This window comes from Lontra canadensis, unplaced genomic scaffold (genome assembly GCF_010015895.1).
Source record: "Lontra canadensis isolate GAN:19392208 unplaced genomic scaffold, GSC_riverotter_1.0 scaffold100, whole genome shotgun sequence".
In the NCBI taxonomy this organism is placed as follows: Eukaryota; Metazoa; Chordata; class Mammalia; order Carnivora; family Mustelidae; genus Lontra; species Lontra canadensis.
The window spans coordinates 3,400,604-3,427,406 of NW_022631094.1; the positions used below are offsets into that span (position 1 = coordinate 3,400,604).

Here is a 26,803-nt window from a genome sequence, read left to right on the forward strand (position 1 = left end):
GGGGGGGGGAGGGGATAAAAAGAGGTTCAGAAAGAAAAAAAAAAAAGAAAAAAGAAAAAAGAAATAAAAAAAGAAAACCAATAATGAAAAAATATAAAAAGGAAAAAAATATATATATATTAGATAAACTAGTTAAAAAACGTTAAAAAAGAAAAGGGTAAAAGTTAAAAAAATTTAGCAGAAGAAGAGAAAAAAAATTGAAAAAGAAAAAAAAATTAACTGCAAGGCTAAAGAATCATGGGGAGAAAGGCATGAGTTCCGTGATTTGCTTTCTCCTCCTCTCGAATTCCGCGGCTCTCCTTGGTATTGAAACTGCACTCCTCGTAAGTGAACTTGGTCCTGGCTGGGTTTCTTGTTGATCTTCTGGGGGAGGGGCCTGTTGTAGTGATTCTCAAGTGTCTTTGCCCCAGGCGGAGTTGCACCGCCCTTACCAGGGGCCGGGCTGAGTAATCCGCTCGGGTTTGCTTTCGGGAGCTTTTGTTCCCTGAGCGCTTTCCATAGAGTTCCGGAGGACGGGAATGAAGATGGCGGCCTCCCAGTCTTTGGTACGGAGGAGCCGAGAGCTCGGGGCCCCACTCCTCAGTGCGCTCTCAGAGAATAGCGCCCAATTACTCCCATCTGCCTGGCCTCCGGCCACGATCCGAGCTCACTGAGTCTGCGACCGGTTCAAGGTAGGCCCGAGCTGTGAGCTCACTCCTCGGCTCCATCTCTGTAGCCGGCTTCCCTGTTCTAATACCTGCAAGCTCTGCGACACTCAGACACCCTGATCCTTCTGTGACCCTGCGGGACCTGAGGCCACGCTGACCCCGCGTGGGCTTCACCCCGGTTAAGCCTCTGGAGCGATGTCCCTCAGCGGAACAGCCCTTTAAAAGTCCTGATTTTGTGCTCCGTTGCTCCGCTGCTTGCCGGGAGCCGGCCCCTCCCCCCGCGATCTATCTTCCCGTCGCTTTGGATTCACTTCTCCGCCAGTCCTACCTTTCAGAAAGTGGTTGATTTTCTGTTTCTAGAATTGCTGTTCTTCTTCTCTTCGATCTCCCGTTGGATTTGTAGGTGTTTGCAATCTTTAGATAAGCTATCTAGCAGATCCCCCGCAACCTGAAGTAGTCTCAGCCTGCTACTTCTCTGCCATCTTGACTCCCAACGTTTTTTTTTTTTTTTTATTGCCTGAATGAATGTAGTAATATTTTTCTTCAACAAAGTGGTTAAAGACTTTTATCTGGATGTGATAGAATAGGCTTGTATTTTGTGTGGCAAGCATAATCATTTTAACATTACATTTTCTAAGTGTTAAGTCTTGGTATTTTGGATATTCAATTTATGTCACAATCTCCCAAACCATTTTTTTGCATTTTCCATTAAAAAATCAGGTAATAGTATAGTATTTTATAGCTTGATTTTTTAGGCCTGTTATCAGAGAAAAGTCATATTGAAGAGATAATGTTCTTATGATAATGCTTTTTATTACTATACTCTCTGTTATATGAAAATAATCTCTTCCAAGAGGACTACTAATTTTTTTCTTTACCTATATTAAGAAAATATATGAAATCATATATGTGAATTATTTTGGGCTATCCTAATATAGATCTATAGAGATGGAAATTTTTCTAGAATTGAGGTGTCTATGCAAGATATACTAAAACTGTGTCTGTAATTATGAAAATTATAATTTTGGATTATAGATTTATAGTTTTAGTAACTTGTAATTTACATTTTTCTGGTTGAGAATTATAGAGACATCACATCATACACTATGAAGAATTCTTATTTTTAAATGTTTTAATTAAAACTTTATTTTCCAGATTTTGGAATCTCTTTTTAAGGTATGTTTAATATATTGCAGTTTAAGCCTACTAACATTTAGTACAGAAATACATATTAATGGGGAAGAGGTTTCTAAGTTTTGAGGAAATAAAAAGAACTCCCAAACTTGCTACTATGTATATTTAAAAATGTTATGTTCGAGTTGTACATTGCATTAGCTCCATTCTGAACCCTAGGATAAATGATAATGATGTTGGTTCAGGGCTAATATTTCATAGATAACTCATACACAAATGCACTCATGTGTACCCATATGTTGGAATAGCTTGCCAATAAGTATTTCTTTTTTTTTTTTTTAAAGTGGTTTCAACAACAGGTCAATCAGATGGAAGAGGTAAGTATAACATTTCTTAATTGTAAATTAAATTATTTTGTCTCATCTGAAAATCAATTTGAAATAAAATTTTGAATAATCGTTATTTATAATCTTTTAATTTAGGTAGAGAAGGAACACATGGGTAGAGTAAAATGTTTCTCAGTGATTACATACTACATTCCTACGTGTATCTGGAATGCTCTGTTTGACACATTCTTTCTCCTAAAATTAAATAATGGAAATTTAATTATCATTTTTACTAATTTACATAAAAGAATGACAAGAGAAAACTTAGCAACTTAAATATTTCTCCTGTATTTAAAAAAGTTGTATAATATATTTACTTATAAAATTATATTTGGTTTTCTTTCAACTTAATGTTATTTTAATGATTTTTTTTTTTTTTAGATTTTCAGATGTTTTATGACCATTTTGAAAGCTAGTAGTCTCTAATCTTAAGGGTTTTTAATTCTATTTTGGGAAAGAATTTATGCTATTAATATAGCAGAATGATTTCTAGGGTAGCCTCAGTGATTTATAGAATAATTCTTGTTCTCCGTTGGTTGTGCTTATGGTTTCGTCTAATTAAGCACCACTGAATCCCAGGCACTTTAAATAAGTTCATTTATTTGGGATATAAAATTAAAAAGTAAAGATAGAAATTGTGACTGTCTCCTAGCACCCTCTTATTTTACCTTTGGCTCCAGAGTAGAATTTTACGGTCTGTATATACCCTTTGCTTTAGGATAGATATGGCTGACATTGGAAGAGTGTTAGTAGCTCTTCTTTGCCTATGATAGATGGGTCATTATCTTTCCAGAGATGTAGGATTGAGGTGAAGTCCACTGTTCTCCCTTCTTATAAAATGTATACTTTGCAACTTGAACAATCTAGCTTGTTTTCTGCCTTCTTTCTTTCATCTTGCTACTTCTTTTTATTCTGTTTTATACATGGATTTGTCTTACTTTCTTCTTTTTGTACCTAATCCTGTCAGTATGAAGACCTACCCCAAATCCTAGCCTCTGAGTTCCTTGACTCCCCATCTCCCCAGAACTAATCTCTTTCTTTATCTTTGGCCCTTACTTCTAGTGATACTCTAGACCTTATCATTAACAAATTGCTTTATTTTAAAATCACTAATTCAGGCAACTTATTCTTGAACCTACGTATTTTTATCTTGTCAGTTATTATTTACATACTATTCTGGCCACTCTTTGACTTTAACAAGACCATTAGTTCATTCATACCTTAACCTTCCTCAGTATTTTTTTTTTTTTTTTTTTTAGATTTTATTTATTTGAGAGAGAGAGACCACAAGTAGGCAAAGAGGCAGGCAGAGAGAGAGAGAGAGGGAAGCAGGCTCCCTGCCAAGCAGAGAGCCCGATGCTCCACACGGGACTCAATCCCAGGACCCTGAGATTATGACCTGAGCCAAAGGCAGCAGCTTAACCCACTGAGCCACCCAGCTGCCCCTTCCTCAGTCTTTTTTACTCATTTTTCTTTTCAGCTTGGAACATATGTCCTTAATAACAGTGAATTTCTTAACTTCCTACTCTTCTTTATCTCTTGCTTTTTTCATTTCACTAGCCTAAAAAATTTAGCCTTGAATAAATTCAGTTATTTACTCTTTGGGCCTTTAGTTTAGCTGTGAAACACTGATGAAGAAACTGACACAGTTATTCAAACATAATTATTCCAAATACTGCCTTGCAATTCCTTTGCATTTCCAAAATGAATTTCAGTCCTTTTCATCTATCCTCTCAATCCCACACTCCCTCTGTCCCATTTTCATTTTCATTGTCAGCCAGTCACTTAAAATGCTTGAAATACAAGCCACTGGTTAGAACTCCTTCAGTTTGCTACCAAACAAAAATTTCTTTATATCCTTGCTCATTCTACCTTCCTTTGCTCTTGTTAAACAGATATTTTTCTTCTTTCTACATAAGATTCATTCTCTTACTTGTTTTGGGTCTTAAGAAATTTGATCAGTCATTCTCTCTTATATACTAAACTTTTCCTAATCAATTGTGTCATTCCTTTCAGGTTTTAAATATGCTTATATCTAATTGATGCTGCATTCCCTCCAGTTATAGACCTATTTCTCTTTTGCCGTTCATAACCAATTTTTAAAAAACTACTTTGTATGCAAATTTGCTTACAAGGGAAATAGTTATTAGATAATGTTGGGGATAAAGGCAAAACCCAAGATTTATAAAAGAGAGAAGAGAAGGGGCACCTGGGTGGCTCAGTTGGTTAAGTGTCTGCCTTCTGCTCAGGTCAGGATCTCAGGGTTCTGGGATCCAGCCCCGTGTGGGACTCTCCATTCAGTGGGGAGTCTGCTTCTCCTCCCTCTCCCTCTTCTCCTCCCCTTGTTCTTCCTCTCTCTCTCAAATAAATAAAATCTTTTAAAAATTTTTTGAAAAAAGAGAGGAGAGTAAAGCCTTGCAGATAGCTTAGGAACAATGAAACTAGTTGAGTTTTTTATAAAAAAAATTGTTAACTGGTAAATAGGCACTTAGTGAGGAGGTTAATCTGGGCATTCTGTCCTTTAAAGAGCCAACTAAGGCTATTAGAACAATTAGAGTTGTCTGTGTATTTCTATAAAAACTTTAACAGTTTAGCTTAGGGTCACACTTTACAGGCTCAGAGCTAAATTTTTTTGATATCAATTTACTATATATACTCTTCTTACTTCCAAAGCATTCTCAGTCTACCCCAACTGGATTCTTTCTCCATAACAAAGAAAGCATTCTGTATGGTTCTCTGCAATTTTTATGTTGTTAAATTCAATATGCAGTTTTCTTTACCTCAGCCATAGTTGACATTGTTGATCATTTCCTCATTTTAAAAACACTATTTCTTTGAATTTTGTGAATTACACTTTCCTGGCCATTGTTTTACCTCCTTAGCTGTTTCCTTTATAGCACCTTCCTTTTCTAAACAATAAATATTGGAGTGCTTCAAGATTTCATTCTATGCCTTCCTTTTTTCCCCCTTTACTCTAAACTTCTCCCCCTAGGCAACATCAACCAGTTTTCCCTTTTAAGAATTACCTTTATAATGGTAATTTAGAAATAGACACTTCTTGCTCAAAACAGTTTTCTGAACTCCTCTGGACTATTTCACTTCAAACCCAATGAGTAAAAACTAATAATTTTTTAAAAATTAACATATAATGTATTATTTGCCCCAGGGGTACAGGTCTGTGAATCATCAGGCTTACACATTTCACAGCACTCACCATAGCACATACCCTCCCCAATTTCCATAACTCAGCCACCCTATCCTGACTCCCTCCACCCACCAGCAACCCTCAGTTTGTTTCGTGGGATTAAGAGTCTCTTAGGGTTTTTCTCCCTCCCAATCCCATCTTGTTTCATTTTTACCTTCCCTACCCCCACGACCCCCTGCCATGCCTCTCAAATTCCTTATATCAGAGAGATCATACGATAATTGTCTTTCTCTGATTGACTTATTCCGCTCAGCATAATACCCTCTAGTTCCATCCATGTCATTGTAAATGGCAAGATTTCATTTCTTTTGGTGGCTGCATAGTATTCCATTGTATATACACACACCACATCCTACTTATTTATTTATTTATTTATTTATTTATTTATTTTTTATATCTTTATTCATTCATCTGTTGATGGACATCTAGGTTCTTTCCATAGTTTGGCTATTGTGGACATTGCTGCTATAAACATTCAGGTGCACATGCCTCTTTGGATCACTACATTTGTATCTTTAGGGTAAACACCCAGTAGTGCAATTGCTGGGTCATATGGTAGCTCTATTTTAAACTTTTTGAGGAACCTCCATACTGTTTTCTAGAGTGGCTGCACAAGCTTGCATTCCCACCAACAGCGTAGGAGGGTTCCCCTTTCTCTGCATCCTCACCAACACTTGTCATTTCCTGACCTGTTAATTTTAGCCATTCTAACTGGTAAAACCAAGAATTTTTTACACTTAAACTTTTATCTCTTCCAGTATTTCCTGTTTTAGTGAATGGCAGTAGTATTTATCCTGTTGGGTAAACCTGAAGTGTGGTGATTTACCTTGACAACTCAATTTCCTAATATTCAGTACATTCCCAAGTCCTTTTGATTTTATAACCTAAATAGCTATCATGCGTGTCTATTTTTCTCTGTATCTACTTTCTACACCTTAGTGCCAGTTACTATCTTTTCTGGGATTCCTGAAATCCTGATTTATGCATTCATGTTCACCAAGAGGAATCTTCAGTAAACATCTAATCTAGAATCTAAATTTTTCAGTTTTTAGATCCATAATTAATTCTTTTGAATAGTTACTTAATTTGGTGTATCTGATACATTGCCTAAGTATTTGTATTATCTTCTGCCTTTTGTTGAGTGTTTCTTAGAATATATTTGATAGATCATGTTTAAATATCGCCCAAGATACCTGTTACAAATGCACATTTCAGAATTCCAAGTCAGACTTACTGAGTTAAAGTTTTCTTGTGTGTGTATAAGTTAGGAATCTGCCTTTTTAATAGGGTTTTTTAGAGGATTATTATGTACACTAAGATCTGAGAATTGTGGAATAATCTCATACTTATTGCTGACACATTTTATTGTTAGTACATGCTGGTGAGGTTTTATATGCTTGTCATCAGGTTGCATTAACAAGATACATGTGAAAGCTTTTATAACGTATGTGAGCCATAGCAGAGAAATGTAGGACAAGCATATAGCCTATGAGCTTCAGAGTTGTTCTGCTGGAACCTGTGTCCAGTATGTCTCTTTGATGAAATCTTATAGCCTATAATCTCATCGTCTATTCCACATTCCTTTAGTTCTGTGACATCATCTCTTCTCCCAGAAAGTACTTACGTTTAAATTGAATTCCTAATGAGAAATACAGGGTGTCAGTTAGGGACTGATCAAAAGATGAGAACTACACAGTAATCTGAATAGGGAAAGTTTAACATAAAGAATTATTATAACAGGAGAATACCTATAAAGTGATAAAGACAACTCTAAAAGATACAGGGATAGAGGGTATAAAGAGCAGCCTCTACTGATAGGATGGAAGCATAGCACTTAAGGAAGGAACAAATCTCAATAGCCCTACCTTAACCCTCTCCTTAACTCAGGAGGTCCACACCTTGTGAAGAAGGAGTGGCTGTCACCACCAAGTGGCAGAGAAGTTTGCTGGGGTGCCATGTTGGTGGAACTGGGGTTTACTGGGAAGCTGACCATGATGGCAGTACATTGGTGCTGTGGTGCTGGGAAAAGCCATCTTCCAGGGAGGTGGTGTACCTCTAGCATATCACAAGGGTGGTATGCTGGAAAGCTTCCCAGAGGGAGGTTCTACACTGGTAGATTTTGCTAAGAAATTCTGGGAGAAGCTGCCCAAGCGAAGTCATGCTAGGGACCTTGTGAGGAAGATACATATGGGGGTGGGGCTGTCAAAACTTTCTGGAACTCTACTAGGTGTACCTTGCAGTGTCCTCGGATTAAGCAGAGAAAGATGACAGACTTAGGAAGAAAGCTGCTTCTTTCTGGACTGTCTAGGACCCTCTATTAAAGGGTTAACATGACACCTGTCAAGAGAGAAATGTTCCACTATTATTAGCAGGACAATGAAGAATGGATTTTTAGATGAAAGGCAATAAACTGATAACTGGCTATTGCTACATCATTTTTTTAAATTTTATTTTTTATAAACATATATTTTTTTCCCCAGGGGTACAGGTCTGTGAATCGCCAGGTTTACACACTTCACAGCACTCACCATAGCACATACCCTCCCCAATGTCCATAATAACCCCACCCCCTTCCCCCCAGCAACCTGCTACATCATTTTTAAACTCCATTTATGAATTGGCAATATATCTGATAAACCAAATTATGTCCCCTCTTTGGGATCATGCCTTTGTCCATAGAGTTTCCATACATCTCCTATTTCCCTTCCACCTGTTCCGCATCCCTCAATTTCAGACTTCTGGTTCATTACCCGGTATATACTTCCTGCTATTATATCATAATTCCATTACAAGTAGGCGTTACTAAATGAAGTCTATTTTAAATCCCATTGCTAGAATTTCTTTTTGCTAGGTTTTAGGCTATGTCTTGATGACAACAATGACAACTCCTCCTCCTCCTCCTCCCTTTCTTCTCCTTTTCCTTTCTTCTTCCTTCTCCTTCTCCTCCTCCTTTCTTCTTCTTTTTCTTCTCCTTTCTTCTTCTTCTTTTTCCTCCTCCTCTCCCTCCCCCTCCTCCTTTCCCTCCTTCTCCTTCTCCTTGTCCTCCTTCTCTTCCTCTTCTTCTTCTCCACTTTCCCTCCCATCATTAAAGTTGGCAGTGTATATGTACATGGGTGGATCTCTGCCATTTTGTAAAAAATAAATTCTTTTTTTTTTTTTTTTTTTTTTTTGGCTACTCTGCTTGTTTATGTCTCCACATTACTGGCTGTTTCTGTGTTTCTTTAATTGTGCCTTTTTTTTTTTTTTAAGCTGGGAGGCGCTCATCTTGCTCAGCTTTGTTTAAGCAGAGTTAATACTTAGAATATCGGTTATGGTCTATCATATTATTCTGTGGATCTTACTGATTTTCCTGATTCCTCATTATTCTGGAGGTTGGCCTATTCTAAAAGTCTTGAGACACCCAAATGGGTCTTAGTTCTTCCCAGACAGACCAAGGAATGCCAGTTTCATAGATTTTTACATATTAACTTCTGCGAGTTAATAGAAGTTATTGCTTTTGAGAGCAAATTAGTGTCTTTCCATATTTATCTTAAGAAAGACTATCCTTAGGATTTTGGGGGAAGCAATTACTTTAGAATTCTCTTGTAAGTATTTTGAATTACACTTAACTGATCCTGTTTCAATCATTATTGAACTTGCTTAAAATTCTTATATATTAAAATAATAAACCGAAGATTGGATTTGAGTTTTGACATGTAAGTCAACACTTACCTATAATTCTTTTGTTAGGTAATTACTCAAAATTATATTTATGAAATAGCAGTATTTGATTATAGCTATAGATAAGAGTATTATAAAAGTTATTTAAATATAGGAAATAAAAAATAAAAAATGATGAAATTTCTTTTCAGAAAAGAAAATAACTGGCTAATCTTACCATTTTAGATAAGTAAAGATCAAACCTTTTTAGAGGCAGAGTGTCCAACTCCTGACAAAACAGTCACTTTAAGCATTGAACAAGTAGTAAAGCAAGTGCAAAAACTAGAAGAACTGAAAAATCTCCTTAAACAACGGACTAAATGCTCCTCAAGAGCCCCATTGTCTAAAGCCAAGTAAGTGAAATATAAGAGTTAATAGAATTCGAAGCAATGAGTGGCTATATAATTAGTAATGCGTGTAAGATAATGGTTCAGATATTATACTGTACATAAAGTTTCTAAATCAGATCAAATAGGTAGCTTGCTCTATGTGAAATTCTGGTTTTAAATTATTTTTATTAACACATAATGTATTATTTGCCCTAGGAGTATAGGTCTGTGAATCATTAAGCACTCACCATAGCACATACCCTCTCCGATGTCCATAACCCAGTCACCCTGTCCCTCTTCCCCTTCCCCTCAGCAATCCTCAGTTTGTTTGTAAGATTAAGAGTCTCTTATGGTTTGTCTCCTGAATTTTTTAATAGTTTGAAATGGCACTGTCCAATCAGTAGTCACTAGTCACATGTGGCTACTAAAATTAAAATTGAGTTGCATTTAATTAAAAAATCAGTTCTGCTGTTATGTAAGCCACATTTCAAATGCCTAGTAGCCAATGGGGTTGTTGTTAGAAAGTTCTATTAAACATGGCTCGCTTTGAATATCTGGGTTTAAAATCTTCCCTCAGTAGCTTCTATAATAAATAGGAAACTGGGATATCATTAAATAATTATTTATGAATAGCATTATTAAAAATTTCAAAGGGACAGGGATATGCTCTAAAGAATAATTTCCTATTTTTCAGTTGAGATAAGCCTTTTTTGACAGATGGGATGAAGATTCAAGTAATGATTATAATGATAGTCCTATTAACTGTTGACACTCACTTTTGATACTTGAGGTTTAGCTGTCTTAAAATTAAATAGATGAACAAGTTATCATCACAGAATACCTTTGATGATTTTATTCCACCTTACACAGTTACTTTTTTTTTTTGTGGTGAGAACACTTCAGGTCCACTCTCAGCAAATTTCAAGTATCCAATAGTATTGTTAATTGTAAACACCAGGTTGTTCATTAGATCTCTGACTTATTCAACTTTCATTATTTTATTTTTTATTTAGTGATTATATAGTGATTCAGCAGAATTGTTGATACATTACCCAGTGCTGATCATAGCAGGTGCATGCCTTAATCTCCATCACCTCTTTCAGCCCACCCCCATCCTCCTCCCCTCTGGTAAACATCAGTTTGTTCTCTGTAATTAAGAATCTGTTTCTTAATTTATTTCTTTCTCTCTTTTTTTCCCACTTTTGCCTGCTTGTTTCTTTAATCCACATGTACGTGAAATCATATGATATTTGTCTTTCTGCTGAGTGACTTATTTCACTTAGCATTACACTCTCTAGCTCTACCCATGTCATTGCAAATGACAAGATCTCATTCTTCTTGATGGCTGAATCATATTCCATTGTGTATAAATATGCCACTTCTTCTTTATCCATTCATCAGTTGATGGACACTTGTGCTGTTTCCATAATTTGCTTATTGTAAACAATGCTGCATAAACATTGGTGTGTATGTATCCTTTCATAGGATAGTTCTGTTTTTAACTTTTTGAGGAACCTCCATACTGTTTTCCAGACTGGCTGCACCAGTTTGCATTCCCACCAACAGTGCAAGAAGGTTCCTCTTTTTCTGTATCCTTGCCAACACCTGTTGTTTTCTGTATTGTTAATTTTAGCTATTCTTACAGGTGTGAGGTAAAATCTCATTGTAGTTTTGATTTTTATTTCCCTGATGCAGAGTGATGTTGAGCATTTTTTCATGTGTCTGTTGACCATCTGGATGTCTTCTTTGGAAAAATGTCTGTTCATGTTTTCCGCTTCTTTGTAAATTGGATTGTTTTTTTGTCTGGTATGGATTTGTATCATTTCTTTATATATATTTTGGATACTAACCTTTTATCAGATATGTCATTTGCAAATATCTTCTCCCCATTATATCTCTTGCCTTTTAGTTTTGTTGATTGTTTCCTTCACTGTGCAAAATATTTTTATTTTGATACTTTGTTTTTGTTTTTGTTTCACTTACCTCAGGAGATATACTTATTAAGAAGTTGCTGTGGCCAGTGTCAGAGACATAGTAATGTTCTTGTCTAGGATTTTTATGGTTTCAGGTCTCATAGATAGGTCTTTAATCCATTTTGAATTTATTTTGTGTATGCTTTACAAAAGTGGTCCATTTTCAGTATTTTGCATATTGCTGTCCATTTTCCCCAATACTATTTGTTGAAGAGACTGATTTTCCCATTGAGTATTCTATTCTTTGCTTTGTTGAAGATTAATTGACCATATAACTGTGGTTCATTTCTGGGCTTTCTGTTCTTTTCTATTGATCTGTATGTCTATTTTTGTGCCAGAATCTACTTTTTTGGTTATTGTAGCTTTGTAATATAACTTGAAGTGTGAATTTTGATACCTCCACCTTTGTTTTACTTTTTGAAAATTGCTTTGGAAATTCAGGATCATTTCAGGATCATTCCATATAAATTGTAGGACTTTTTGTTCTGCTGTGAAAAATGTTACTAGTATTTTTTAAGGGATTGCATTAAATCTATAGATTGCTTTGGATACTATAGACATTTTAACAGTATTTATTGTTCCAAACTATGAGCATGGAATGTCTTTCCATTTCTTTGTGTTGTCTTCAATTTCTTTCATTAGCGTTTCATAGGTTTTCAGAGTATACATCTTTCACCTCTTTGGTTAGGTTTATTCTTAGGTATCTTGCTATTTTTGGTGCAGTTGTAAATGGGGTTGTTTTATTAAGTTCTTGTTCTGCTGCTTCATTATTAGGATATAGAAGTACAACAAATTTCTACATAGTAATTTTGTATCCTGTGAGTTTACTGAATTTATTGGTTCTAGCAGTTTTTTGCGGGGGGAGTCTTTAGGGTTTTCTATATAGAGTATCATGTCATCTATAAATAGTGAGAGTTTTACTTCTTCCTTACCAGTTTTGATGCCTTTTTTTTTTTTTAAAGATTTTATTTATTTATCTGACAGAGAGAGAATCACAAGTAGGCAGAGAGGCAGGCAGAGAGAGAGAGGAAAGCAGGCTCCCTGCTGAGCAGAGAGCCCAAGGCAGGGCTCAATCCCAGGACCCTGAGATCATGATCTGAGCCAAAGGCAGAGGTTTTAACCCACTGAGCTACCCAGGCGCCCCAGTTTTGATGCCTTTTATTTCGTTTTGTCATCTGATTGCTGTGGCTAGGTCTTCTAGTATTATGTTGAATAAAACTAGTTTAGAGTAGACATCCCTGTCTTGTTTTTTTCCTCTCAGTTTTTCCCCATTAAGGATAATATTTGTTGTGGGTTTTTCATATATGACCTTTATTATATTGAGGTATATTCCCTCTAAACCTACTTTATGAGGGCTTTTGTCATGAATGGATGTTGTACTTTGTCAAATGCCTTTTCTGCATCTATTGAAAGGATCATATGGTTTCTTTATCCTTTCTCTTACTGATGTCATGTATCATGTTGACTGATTTGTAAATATTAAACCATTTGTGCAACCCAGGAATAAATCCCACTTGATTATAGTGAATGATTTTTTTTTACGTATTGTTGGATTTGGTTTGCTAGTATTTTGTTGAGGATTTTTGCATTAAAACTCTTTGGGAGTTTTGATTACTGATTCAATCCCCTTACTGATAATTGATCTATTCAAATTTTCTATTTCTTCTTGCCTCAGTTTTGGTAGTTTTTATGTTTCTAGGAATTTGCCATTTCTTCTAGGTGGCCCAGTTTGTGGGCATGTAGTTTTTCATAATATTCTCTTATAGTAGTTGATATTTCTGTGGTGTTAGTTATTTGTCCTCTTTCATTTGTAATTTTGTTTGGGTCCTTTCTCTTTGTTTTTTGATGGGTCTGGCTAGAGGCTTAGGAATTTTGTTTATTTTTTCAAAGAAGCAGCTCCTCTTCATTTTATTTATCTTTTTTTCCTTTGTTTATCTGGTTTTGATTTTTTAGATTCTATATCCTTTTTTTTTTTTTTTTTTTTTCATGAGGCAGTGGGAGGATTTTACTTAACAACATGACATCCAACTTCCCCAGGCCCTCTTGATTGTTGGGAGTCCCCCTTCAGCCACGGGGCCAGTCCCTTGCTCCTATACTCACTCAGGACTCTAGCCAGTAGGGAGGGCTGCACTTACAGTGTCATGGGTGGGAGAGCAGGGGTCAGGCTGAGACTCAGAGTTGGAGTTGGGGCTGGGCACAGGATCCTGATAGGTGTGGGATCAGATCGATGGTCAAGGCTGGCCACAAGTCAGGACTGGCCTTGTGATGAGGCTTAGCGTCAGAAGATATGACAGAGTCAGGGCTGAGGGTAGATTCAGAACCAGAAATAACTTTGGGGTAGGACTTGGGAGGGAGTATTGCACAGAGCTAGGGTGAGGACTAAGGCCAGAGCTGGTGTCAGTGCTGAGACCCAGGCCAGAGCCAAGAACAGCATCAGGATTCAGGAGGGAGACATGCTCTGGCCTCAACATTGAAGCTGGGTTGAGGCCCTGACCTGTGGTGGCAGCTACACCCTCACACACCCACTTGTGCTTGGTGAGGCTAGAGGCTTGTCAGAAAGCCTTGCCACAGAGCTGACAGTGGCAGGGGGCGCACTTTCGAATGCATATGCAGGTGCTGCAGCAGCAGGGAGGAGCTCTCCCACTGAAGGCCTTCAAGAGTGGGGACAGGCATAGGTCCATTCGCTGGTGTGGCTTTGCAGGTCCTGAAGCAAGTTGGAGCTCTGGCTGAAGGTGTTGTCGCAGTGGGGACAATGGTATGGGTACTCTGCCGTGTGTGTGTGTGTGTATCTGTGTGTCTGTGTGTGTGTGCACTTGTGCGTGCACAGGCACTGGCATTGTGGCAGTGCTAAGCTCTGGCTGAAGGCCTTGCTGCACTGTAGGCATGGGAACTGCCAGTGTGCAGTTGCAGGTGCATCAACAGTGCTGAGTCCTGCCTGATGCCCTTGGTACACACTGGGCACTTGCAGGGCTGAGAGCTGCTGTACATGCGCAGGTGCTGAACTAGCAGCAAGCCATGCTCAATGCCTTGACACACATGGGGCAGTGCTGAAGCTTCTTGTGGCTGTGGCTGCCTCAGTGCTTCAGCAGTGTGGAGCGCCAGCTGAAGGCTTTGCCGCAGAGGGTGTTTGGGTCGGGCCACCTGCCAGTGCGGTTGCTGCAGTGCTGAACTAGAATGGTGCCATGGCCAAATGACTTACTGCAAGTCTGGCAGTGGTATGGCTTCTTGCTGCTGTGGGAGCAGCAGTGCTAGCTCAGTCCAGAGCAGCGGCAGAAGGCTCGACCGTAATCGGGGCAGGAGAAGGGTGGGAGAGGGCTGGCACATGCAGGGAGCACCATGGGACTAGTGGCCAGGACCTTGGGTGTAGTAGTGAGTCTGGATGAGAGAGGGGGTTTCAGGTCTGGGGCTTTGGTGTGGTTGAGGTGCACACTGGCTCAAGATCCAGGGGAATAGAGGCACCTGGTTGGCTCAGTTGGTTAAGCATCTGACCTTGGCTCAGGTCATAATTTCAGGGTCCTGGAATCAGCCCTGCTGGGTCTCTGTGCACAAGGCGGGGAAGTCATCTCCCCTCTCCCTTTCCCTCAGTCCCTACCACTGCTCCTACTCTCTCCATCTCTTTCAAATAAATAAAATCTAAAAAAAAAAAAAAAAAAAAAAAAAAAGTACCACAGGGACAGGATTGGTGATTTCTGGTTCAAGGTGGAAACTTGAAGATATGGGGTCAAAATCTTAGAGATCCTGGTCACAGTCCTGAGATGGAGTGAGCTTCAGCATTAGGGTCTAGATCCTCAGAGACAGACTCAAGCTTTGGTATCATTTATTTCTGCTCTAATTTTTATTATTTCCTTCCTTCTGCTGGTTTTGGGTTTTGTTGTTCTTTTTCTAGCTCCTGTAGATGTAAGGTTAGGTTGTTTATTTGAGATTTGTTGTTGTTGATGTAGGCCATTATTGCTATAGACTTGGCTCTTAGAATGGTTTTCGCAGTATCTGGAAGGTTTTGGACACAGTACCTGCCAGTTCTTTTGTTCCTGGAGGGGTCTGTGCACACTGCCTGTCTGGGATATGGTGGGAGATGAGCAAATAACCTCCCGCCTGGGAGCCCCACGCACTCTTCAGATCACTGTTTCCATGCTGTACGTTCACAGGCTGTTGACCTTGCCTTTTTTCCAAGAGTAACCTCAGTGCCCTCTAGGGTCTCCCCCAGCCATTGATCTTTAAAATTCCAGGTTTCAAGCTCCAATGGTTGCAAAAATTCACAAAATTCAGCCCCTCTTGCTTTTCAAGGCAATTGCTATTGGGATTCATCTTCCCCATATGGGCTCTATTCTGTCTCTTGGGCTGCTCTATGACTGCAGCTCCCTACCCACCACAGGGCCACAATTTTTTTTTCTCCCAAACCGTATCTCCTTACTTCTACCTTCTTTGATGTGGCCTCTTCTCTACATTTAGCTCTAGAATTTGTTCTGCCAGTCTTCTGGGGGTATTTAGGATGATTTGATTGTTACCTAGTTGTATTCATGGGATCAGGTGAACCTAGGGTTCTCCCACTCTGCTGTTATCTTCCAAGCTTTCTAGCATCATTCTTAGGGGCCCTAGGATTTTCAAAATAGTAAATGAGCATTGGCTTAACTTAAAGTCACCATCTGCGTTAGCCCCTAACAAGAGAATCAGCCTGTTGTTTGAAGCTTTTGACTTCTCTCTAGCTATGAAAGCTTAGGCACCATCTTCTCCCAATAAAAGATTGTTTTGTCTACATTGAAAATCTGTCATTTAGTAGCTACTCTCATTAATTATCTTAGCCAGATCTGAGTAAGTTGCCACAGTTTCTGTATTAGCACATGCTGCTTCACCCTTTGTTTTCATGCTATGGAGATGGCTGCTTTTCCTTAAACCTTGTGAACCAAACTCCAGACTTTTCTTTTCTGCAGCTTCCTCATCTCTCAACATTCATAGAATTGAAGATTTAGGGCTTTGCTCAGAATTATGCTTTGGTTTAAGTAAAAAATGTGGCTGGTTTGATCTATCCAGACCAGTAAATTTTCTCTGTATCAGCAATAAGACTATTTGCTTTCTTAATCATTTGTGTATTCACTGGAGTATTACTTTTAATTCCCTTCAAGAACTTTTCCTTTGCATTAAGAACTTGAATAACTGATGCAAGAGGTCTAGCCTTCAGCCTCTCTTGGTTTTTGATGTATCTTCCTCACTAACCTTAATCATTTCCAGTTTTTAATTTAAAGTGAGAGACAAGAGACTCTTCCTGTAGATTGAACATTGAGAGGCCAATATAAAGGTATTAACTGGCCTAATTTCAGTATTGTTGTGTCTCAGGGAGTAGAAAGGCCCAAAGAGAGGGAAAGAGATAGTTGGTGGGGCAGTCAGAGCAAAACAACAGTTTTGTTAAGTTTGCTGCCATATATGGACATGGTTTATGGTACCCCCAAACAATTGCAATAGAAACATCAAAGATCAGTGATCACCGATAGCTGTAACAAGTATAATAATAATGAAAAAGCTTAAAATATACTGAGAAGTACCAAAATACGACACAGAGACACAAGGTGAACAGATGCTATTGGAAAAATGGCATTGATAGACTTTTTGTGTGCAGGGTTGCCACAAACCAATTTGTAAAAAATGCAGTCTTTGAAGTGCAATAAAGTGAAACACAATAAAATAACATATGCCCTTACCTAGTAATTTTGTATTATGAATTAATAATTTCTGTGTGAGTCTCCTGGAAAGATGGTTTCCTCAAGTTCAGAACTAGTTACACACATCTAAATGTTTCTTATCACATATAAACAGTAAATAAATATGTGTAACTTTATGAGTATCTGAATTAAATCACCTCATTTGTTCCCTTGTTATTCTGTTATTGCCAACTATATCTGGTATAGTAACTTATCCAAGTAAAAGTTTACATATAGCCATTTTTTTTCATTAAACATATAATAAAAACCCTTTTATAGTGTTAAAATAGAGAGTAATTGGGAGGGACTACTATTTATTATGCAGTTACTTTATATCTCTGTCAATGACTAGATTTAAAGGAATGAAAGGAATGGCACTTGAGTTAGCTCCGGTAGGTGCCCATTAACTAGATCCTTAGTTCAGAGGCTCAGATAGACTCACTTGAGCTATCTATTGTAAAGTACAAAATTAGTTTCAGATTGTATGTTAATAGTAATACCTGAAATTGAAGTGTCTGATGTGTACAGGCGTTTTCCTTATAACTTTACATGTACTGGACCTTACCACTACTTTATGAGGTATGTACTCTAATACCCCAATTTTAATAGATGAAGAAACTGTAAGAGGGATTAAGTAACTTACTAAAGTTATAAATTACTAAGTGGGTAAAACAAGTTTTGAGCCAAACAGTTTGACTCTAGAACTTGTGCTCTTAATAATCACAATATGAAAAGAAATGTCATGCTTCTACCCAATTTACTTTTGTTATTTTTGTTGTTAATATTGTTGGAATACCTAATTATATTCATGGAATATATAGCATTCATAGAATTACACAGTGTGATTTTATACTTGTTTGCCTTGGTGTCTGAATAAAGGTTAAAGATTATGTTAAGTTTTATTTTATAAACTACATATATCCAGAGCATATATTTTATTTCTTAAGTATAATTTAAGCTCTTACTCTCTGATAATAAATAAATGTACTTATTAAAATTTTAACAGGGATACTGAAAATTCACCAGGAACAGTGCATAGTAATGAAGTTGTACAGCAGATAATTGAAGGTGATAATATTTTATACATGTTTAGCATTTATAGGGTTTTCTAAATTACATTACCATTTTGCAGCTTACAGTTTAAAAATTTAGCCATAAAATTATACAGTAGCAAGTTAAAAAAGATATTCAGTTGTGAGTTTGATATTTTTAATAAGGGTTCTTATGTTTCAGATTCCAGAAGTTGTACAAAACTAAACCTTGGTTGTTAGCCACCGTAAAATACATGAATTAGTAAGGACACACACATATTATGCATCACTTTAATATATAGTGTAATACATGATAAAAGTTATATGTGATTTGCAGCAAGTCCACAGATAGCCAATTTGTTCAACCCAAGGAAGTTGGGAAGATTTTATGCAACCTTAAAGGATGACTAGGATTTAGTCAAGTGAAGAAGGGAAATATCTGCTATTTTACAAAGAGGATGTAGCATGAACAAACAGAATGAATAGGGAGTTATAAATAGAATGGTATTAGAATGTGAAGCAATAAGTAAGGATAAGGTAAGAAAGAGCCAGTCAGAGGTATTAGATCGTGTGCTAAGGATTTTTTTAAAAATATATATAATAGGGAACCACTGAAGACTTTTTGTAGGGAGGTGGCATTGTTGGATTCAATTGTATGCAGATTACTCTGGCCATTTGTAGAAGTTACATTTGGGGACTAGGAATAGGAAAGGGAAGTTATTGCTTTGTTTTATGTGTATGATAAGTCCTTATATTAGAACACAAATAAACAAGAAGAAAAAGGGCAGATTTGAGAAAATTTACTGGTAAAATGGGTAAAACTTGATTGGATATGAAAAGAAGGGAGATTAAATCATGATAACATTAACTAAGAGAATAAAAGAGGAAAAACAAGTGTTGTTGAGAAAATGATGAGTTCATAACACTTAGTTGTTATATACATTCATATATACATTTATATACATATACATATACATATATATTCATATATACATTCATAAATTCATATATTTCTATTTGTTGCCTGACTGGGAGGATTTCCACTGTTGGCAGTTCTATTGTTTTTCTTTCTTTTTAATGAGTTATTTAAAAAAAACTATGAAATTTAAACTCAATACATATAATTGATATTTGAAACATATGACAAACTTACTATTATTTCAGAATTCATAAAAACTCACTCAACTGAAGAATTTAGAGATGTTTCTGCAACTGATCCACGTAAGTTTCCACTTGTTTAAGCATTATCGTGTTAATAACCTATGTTCAGTGCATTAATTTCTATAATTTTTTATAATTTAAAGTCATTATTATGGTAATAACATAGATCGCCTGGAGTTGGAGCCATACAATTGAGCTATCAAGCAAGCATTGAAATTCCTAGTTAAGGCTAAATGCTACAAAAAATAGACTTATTTTTGAGGAGTACCTTGCTATCACTTGGATTGAATAATTTTTAGTTTTGACTGGAGTATGTATGCTACTGAAATGTTTCAGGAGTGCTAGGCTTTTGAGATGAACAGTGATAAATTTGCAGATTTTGTTTCTACGAATTATAGATCATCTCATATGCACTAATTCCTTGACAACAGCTGAGTACCTGTCAGTTTATGAATATAAACAGCTGCTAGAACTAGTATGTTAAACTTATGACTACTTAGCAACAGAAAGGAGAAATTACCTTGTTTGTCTTAGTACTGGAAAGAATTTTGAAGCAATCATGTAATGTATGCTATAGAATACAATTTAGAAGTGGAAAATAAGATTTGGTTGGAAAAGGTTGATGGGAATCCTGTCCTCCTTCAGCTTCTGCTTTTCAACTAATACTGCCATATTTAAGCCAAGCGCAACTTGATGCTACAGCGCTCCCAAGTTCTGTAGACCCCTTTGATCCAAGACAGTCCCAAATAACTAGATATAGAAAGATGTCTAGAGCTTGGAGTGGATGGTGAAAGCTTCTTTCTACCTCAAGGAAGACCCTCTGTGCATCTATGGAGCTCTCTATCTGTGCAGCTGTCTTCTCTCTAATATTGTGCCTTGTGAATTCTAGCTGCTTTGGGCTTCCAAAACTCTACACCTTTTCTCTGAACTCTAGGAGAACAATAGACTCTGTTTGGGTCCCTTTTCCTAATGCTGTGGCCTGGAAACTTCAGGAAGTTAAATGGGGTTATCAAAGGGCTCTGTTACTTTGTTTTCCTTCCTTCAGAGATTACTGCCTTGCACTTATTGTTTTCCAACGTCTGAATATTTCCTTTTCCCATATTTTTGTCCGTATTTTAATCGGTTTAAGGTGAAAGGATAATTCTAGTCCCTGATGCTCTATCATGGACAAAACCAGGAGTGTTTATGTCCACATACGGGCTGATGGATTATATCCTTCAACCAAACCAAAAGAATAAAATATAATAGTAGAAATGTTAGTGATGATTTAAAAATATTCTTTCTCTGTTGCTTTCTGTTGAATTGAGGTATAATTGACATAAAATACTACATTAATTTCAAGTGTATGATATTTGTATAATTGCAAAATGATCATCACAGTAAGTCTAGTTAACATGTATCACCACACCCTGCAAGAATTTTTTTCATGTGATGAGAGCTTTTAAGATCTACTCTCTTGGCAACTTTAAGAAATGCAGTATAGCATTATTAACTATAGATGCCATTCTGTACATTCTATTCCATGACTTATTTATTTTATAACTGGGAGTTTGTATCTTTTGACCTCCTTCACCTGTTTTGCCTACCCCACTCCCACCACCTATGTCTGGGATCCACCAATATGTTCTCTGTATCTATGAGCTATCTTTTTCCATTGTAGCTGCCTCAGTCCCTGGGCTCCTTTGGTGTATATCTATGTCTCAGTATTGCTCAGTTTTACTTGTATACACTTCTTTTCTGTTAAAAACATCTTATCCAGACAAATTTTATTCTCATCTCTTCCCATTCTCTAAATTCTATTTGATACCATAGCCTAATCAACAAGACAAAAGCTACCTTTGTATTCCACTCTGTTTTTATACCATTATTTAATTTTGATGTTGCTTCATTTCATAATTAATGGAATTAACTTAAAAAAAGGACTTATTTATTTATTAGAGAGTGTGAGCGCACAAGCAAGGGAAGTGGCAGACAGAGGGTGAAGCAGGCTCCCCACTGAGCAAGGATCCTGAGGTGGGACTCAATCCTGGGACCTTGGGATCATGACCCGAGCTGAAGGCAGATGCTTAACCAACTGAGCCACCCATGGAATTAATTTTTTTTATAGCAGTTTTAGGTCTATAGAAAAATTGAGCAGAAAACACAGAGTTCCCATATAGCCATTCTCTGCCTCTTACTCCCTACACAAAATTTTATTAACATTTTGCGTTAATGTGCTACCTACTAAAATCAGTGAACAAATATTGATATATTATTACCTAAACTCTGTAGTTTGCATAGGGTTCAGTATTTGTGCTATAGAGTTCTATAGGTTTTGGCAAATGTATAATGTCATATATCCACCATTATAGTATCATATGGAAGAGTTTCAGTTTTGAATCCCATGTTCTACCTATTCATTTATCCATCCATCCATCTGAGTCCTTGGCAATCATTGATCTTTTTGATATCTCTATAGCATTGCCCTTCCAAGAACGTTATATATTTGGATTCATATAGTCTTTCTTTTACTTAGCAATATGCATTTAAGGTTCCTGCTTAATGATTTTTATGGTTTTATAGCTAATTTCTTTTTATTAATAGTAATCCATTGTGTGGATGTATCATAGTTTTTAAAATCAGTTTATCTATTAAAAGACATCTTGGTGGCTTCTGATTTTCTGCAATTACAGAAAAGCTGCCGCAAACTTAGGTTTTTAGTATGGATATGTTTTTCAACTGATTTGGTTATATACCAAGGAATGCAATTTCTGGATCATATAGTAAATGTATGTTTAGTTTTGTGAGAAATTGTCAAACTGGTTTGCAAAGGGGATACATCATTTCATATTCCTACCTACAATGAGAATGAGAATTCTTGTTGCTCTGTATCTTTGTCAACATTTGGTGTTGTCAGAATTTTGGATTTTAGCCATTCTGAAAGTTATTTACTGATATCTCATTGTTTTAATTTGTAATATCTGATGTTGAGAATTTTTTCATATTTTTTGCCATCTTTGGTGAGGTATTTGTTCAGATACTTTACTCATTTTTAATTGGGTTACTTGCTTTCTTATTGAGTTTTAAGTGTTCTTTGTATATTGTGGACATAAGCACTTTGTCAGATAACTGCAAAGATTTTCTCTCAGTCTGTGTATTCTCTTTTCATTCTCTTAATTGTACCTTTTGTAGAATGGAAGTTTTTAATTTTAATGAAATTGAAATTACTAGTTTTTTCTTTCATGGATTGTGTTTTGTTGTATCCAGAGGTCATCTTAAAACCTAATCTAGATTTTCTCCTATATTATCTTCTAGAAGTTTTATATTTTTGCATTTTACATTTAAATCTATGATCCATTTTGAGTTAATTTAACCCATCTCCACATCCATCTCTCCTCTGGTAACAATCAGTTTGTTCTGTATAGTTAAGAGTCTGTTTCTTTGTTTTCTCTCTTTTTCTCCCCCCCATGATTGTTTTGTTTTGTTTGTTGAAATCGTATTTCTCTGACAGACTTATTTTGCTTAGCGTAATAGTCTCTAGCTCCACTCATATAATTGTAAATGGCAAGATTTCATTCTTTTTCATGGCTGAGAAATATTCCATTGTGTATATTTCTCTCTATCATCTGTCTGTCATCTATCATCATCATCATCATCATCAGTTATTATCTATTAATCTATCTTCTATCTATCTATCTATCTAGGTCATCTATCTACTGCATCTTCTTTATCACTCATCAGTCAATGAACATTTGGGCTCTTGGTAATCAAGGTGCATGTATTCCTTTGGATTAGTATTTTTATATTCTTTGGGTAAATACATAGTAGTGCAGTTTTTGGATCATAAGGTAGTTCTATTTTTAACTTTTTGAGGAACCTCCATACTTCTTTCCAGAGTGACTGTACCAGTTTGCATTCCCACCAACCGTGCAAGAGGGCTCCTCTTTCTCTGTATCCTTACTAACACCTGTTGTTTCCTGTGTTGTTAATTTTAGCTGTTCTGAGGTGATAGCTCATTGTAGATTTGTTTTGCATTTCTCTGAGGATGAGTGGTGTTGAGCATGTTTTTATGTTTCTTTGGAAAAATACCTATTCATGTCTTTTGCTCATTTGTTCACTGAATTATTTGTCTTTTTGGGTGTTGAATCTTATAAGTTATTTATATATTTTGGACACTAACCCTTTATCTGATATGTCATTTGCAAATATCCTCTCTGATTCCAAAGATTAGCTTTTAGTTTTGTTGATTATTTCCTTCACTGTGCAGAAGCTTTTTATTTTGATGAAGACCCAATAGTTTATTTTTGCTTTTGTTTTCCTTTCCTCAGGAGACATATCTAGTAAGAAGTTGCTACAGCTGATGTCATAGAGGTTACTCCCTGTGTTCTTGTCTAGGATTTTAATGGTTTCCTGTCTCACACTTAGAATTGGAAGAACAAATATTCTTAAAATGTCTATGTTATCCAAAGCATTCTACACGTTTAATGCAACTCCTATCAAAACACCAGTAGCATTTTTCAGAGCTAGAACAAACAATCCTAAATTTGTATGGAACCACAAAAGACCCCAAATAGCCAAAGCTACCTTGAAAAAGAAAAGGAAAAGCTGGAAACCTCACAATTCCTGACTTGAAGTTATATTACAAAGCAGTAGTGATCAAGACAGTATGCTACTGGTACAAGAATAGACATATAGATCAATGGAACAGAATAGAAAACCCAGAAATGAACCCACAACTATGTGGTCAATTAATCTTCAACAAAGCAGGAAAAAATATCCAATGGAAAAAATACAGTCTTCCCAACAAATGTGTTGGGAAAACTGGCCAGCCACAAGCAGAAGAATGAAATTGGACTACTTTGTTACACTATATACAAAAATAAACTCAAAATCAAACATTTAGTTTCTTAACTAGATGATATTTTCATTACATGAAAATAGTTTATATCACCATTTTTAAGTCTTTATTGTTTTTGCAATGTTTTATAGTTTTTAGGTAAAAGTTCTTGTAAGGTTTTTTCTTTTAGGAAGCTCATCTTTTTGGATACTAGTGAAAATAAATTTGAAAAATTTTTTTTTCTAAGATGGAGGACTTAATATAAAGGTACTATAGTTAAGACAGGATAAAGATAGACAAGGAGGTCAACTGAACAGCATTAAAGCCCCAAATCAGAACTACGCATTTAGGTACATGATAAATGACAGAGATGACATCACAGGTAAGTTGAGAAAACATGGAATTTTCAATAAGTGGTACTGTGATAATTGATACTTACATGGGAAAAATGGAATTGGAGTACTACCTCATGATATTCAAAAATTAACTTTATGTCATTAAATACCTACATATGAAAGGCAAAAGTAGAAGTATTTTCTTGGATGACTTAAGATAATATCTCATTACTATGTGGTTAGAAAATGATTTTTAAAACCAGACATAAATTTACCAGTCATAAGGGGTAAGTTTGATAAAGGTGACTATGTTAAAATTAAAAATTTCTATTTGTCAATATACACTATCAGGAAAATCTGAAATAAATCAGAGTGGAAAAAGAGTTTTTGAATACTGAAAACTGTCAAATTATTAGTATACAGAAAATACAAAGAACTACTTTAAATCCAGAAAAAAGGACAATTATTTCAATAAAAGCAGGCAAAATAAATAGAAATTTAACCAAAGAAGGAATCCAAATAGCCAGTAAGACTGAATAATCAAGGAATTGCAAATTAACCACAATGGAAAACTGTTTCATACCTCTCAGACTGTCAAAAATTAAAAAGTGTGACAATATTAAGTGTTAACAAGGGTATATACTAACAGGAACTCCTCATATATACACCAAGGGAGGGCACAATCACTTTTTAAAAAAAAAAATTATTTATTTATTTTTGAGGGGGTGGGGAGAGGGGGGAGAGAGAGAGTGCTGAGAGGGGACCCTGATGTGGGTGGGACTCAATCCCAGCATCCTGAGATCATGACCTGAACCAAAGGCAGACGCTTAACTGACTGAGTCACCCAGGTGCTTGGCACAATCACTTTGAAAAGTAGCTTTTCTTTATATAAGTTATGGATGTGCATATCCTTAAACTCCTTTTCACAGCTTTGTTGATATATACTTGACATATATAAGTTTAAGGTGGTCAAAATTATTTGATCTGTATATGTTGCAAAATGCCTACTACAATAAGGGAAGTTTATTCATCTTGTATCTCAAGTAATTACCATTTTGTTATTGGTGTTGTTATGGTGAGGACATTAAAGCTCTACTCTTAACAGCAGCTTTCAAGTATACAATACAGTACTACTAACCATAGTCACCATGTTGTACATTTGATTCCAAGAACTTATAATTGAAAACGTGTACCCTTTGACCAACATCTCCCCATTTCCCCCATGCCACAGCTCTGGGAAACCCTCATTCTACTCTCTGTTTCTTTTTCAATATTGTTAGATTCCACATGTGACATCACATAGTATTTGTTTTTCTCTTTCTGACTTATTTCACTGTGTCATCTGTGTTGTCACAAATAGGATTTCTTTTCTATGGCTGAATAATACTCCATTGTGTGTGTATGAGTATGTATATGTACATACATATACATTTATATATATGTGTGTGTATATCAAACATATTTTCATCATTTTTTAGATTGTTTCTATGTCTTGGCTGTTGTATTGTAAATAATGTTGCAGTGGATGTGGGAGAGCAGCTATCTCCTTGAGACAGTGACTTCATTTTCTTTGGATATATACCCAGAAGTGGGATTGCTGGATCATACAGTAGTCCTATTTTTAATTTTTTGAGGAAACTCCATACTGTTTTCCACAGTGGCAGTGCCACTTTACATTCCCAGCAATAGTGCACCAGGGTTTCTTTTTCTCCACACCTCATCAACAAATGTTACCTCTTGTCTTTTAGATAATAGCCATTCTAACAGGTATGAGATGGTATCTTATTGTTGTTTTGATTTACATTTCCCTGATAGTTATTGTTGTCAAGCTCATTTTCATGTATCTGTTGGTTGTTTGTATGCCTTCTTCAGAAAAATGTCTATTCAGGTCCTCTGTCCATTTTTAATTGTTTTAAAAAATATATATTTGGATATTAATTTATCAGATACATGGTTTGCAAGTATTTTCCCCATTCCATAGCATGCCTTTTTATTGTGTTGATGTTGTCATTTGTTGTGCAGAAACTTTTTAGTTTGATGTAGTCCCACTTTTTTTTGTTGTTTATTTCATTGTGTTTTCCTTGTGTTCTTCAGCATCAAAACTTCTATTTTTAAATGATTTCTCTTTGTTTACCTTCTCATTTTCTCTTGTATTATTTTCCCTATGTCATGAAATTGTTTATCTGTGTTTTCTTATAGGTCTCTGAGCATCTTCAGAAAAATTATATTGAATTTTTTGTTGGGCAAGTCCTGTATTTTTATTTCTTTGGAGCCAGTTACTGTAGATTTGTTGTATTCCTTTAGTGGAGTCATGTTTCCCTGATTCTCTGTGATCTCTGTATCATTACATAGTTGTCTGCACATTTAAGAAGCAGTTGTCTCTTTTAGGCTTTA

At 36.2% G+C, this 26,803-nt stretch overlaps 1 protein-coding gene across 1 annotated transcript in view; it reads left to right on the top strand.

Moving 5' to 3' along the window:
* The window catches only part of LOC116855275 (coiled-coil domain-containing protein 7-like), a 136,462-nt gene that overhangs the window by 42,885 nt on the left and 66,774 nt on the right, over nt 1-26,803 (top strand). Inside the window, exons 6-10 of the mRNA XM_032837881.1 lie at nt 1,803-1,823; nt 2,126-2,158; nt 9,258-9,424; nt 18,073-18,134; nt 19,262-19,318. Coding sequence (XP_032693772.1) covers nt 1,803-1,823; nt 2,126-2,158; nt 9,258-9,424; nt 18,073-18,134; nt 19,262-19,318 — 340 coding nt within the window. The remainder of the gene's footprint in view (nt 1-1,802; nt 1,824-2,125; nt 2,159-9,257; nt 9,425-18,072; nt 18,135-19,261; nt 19,319-26,803) is intronic.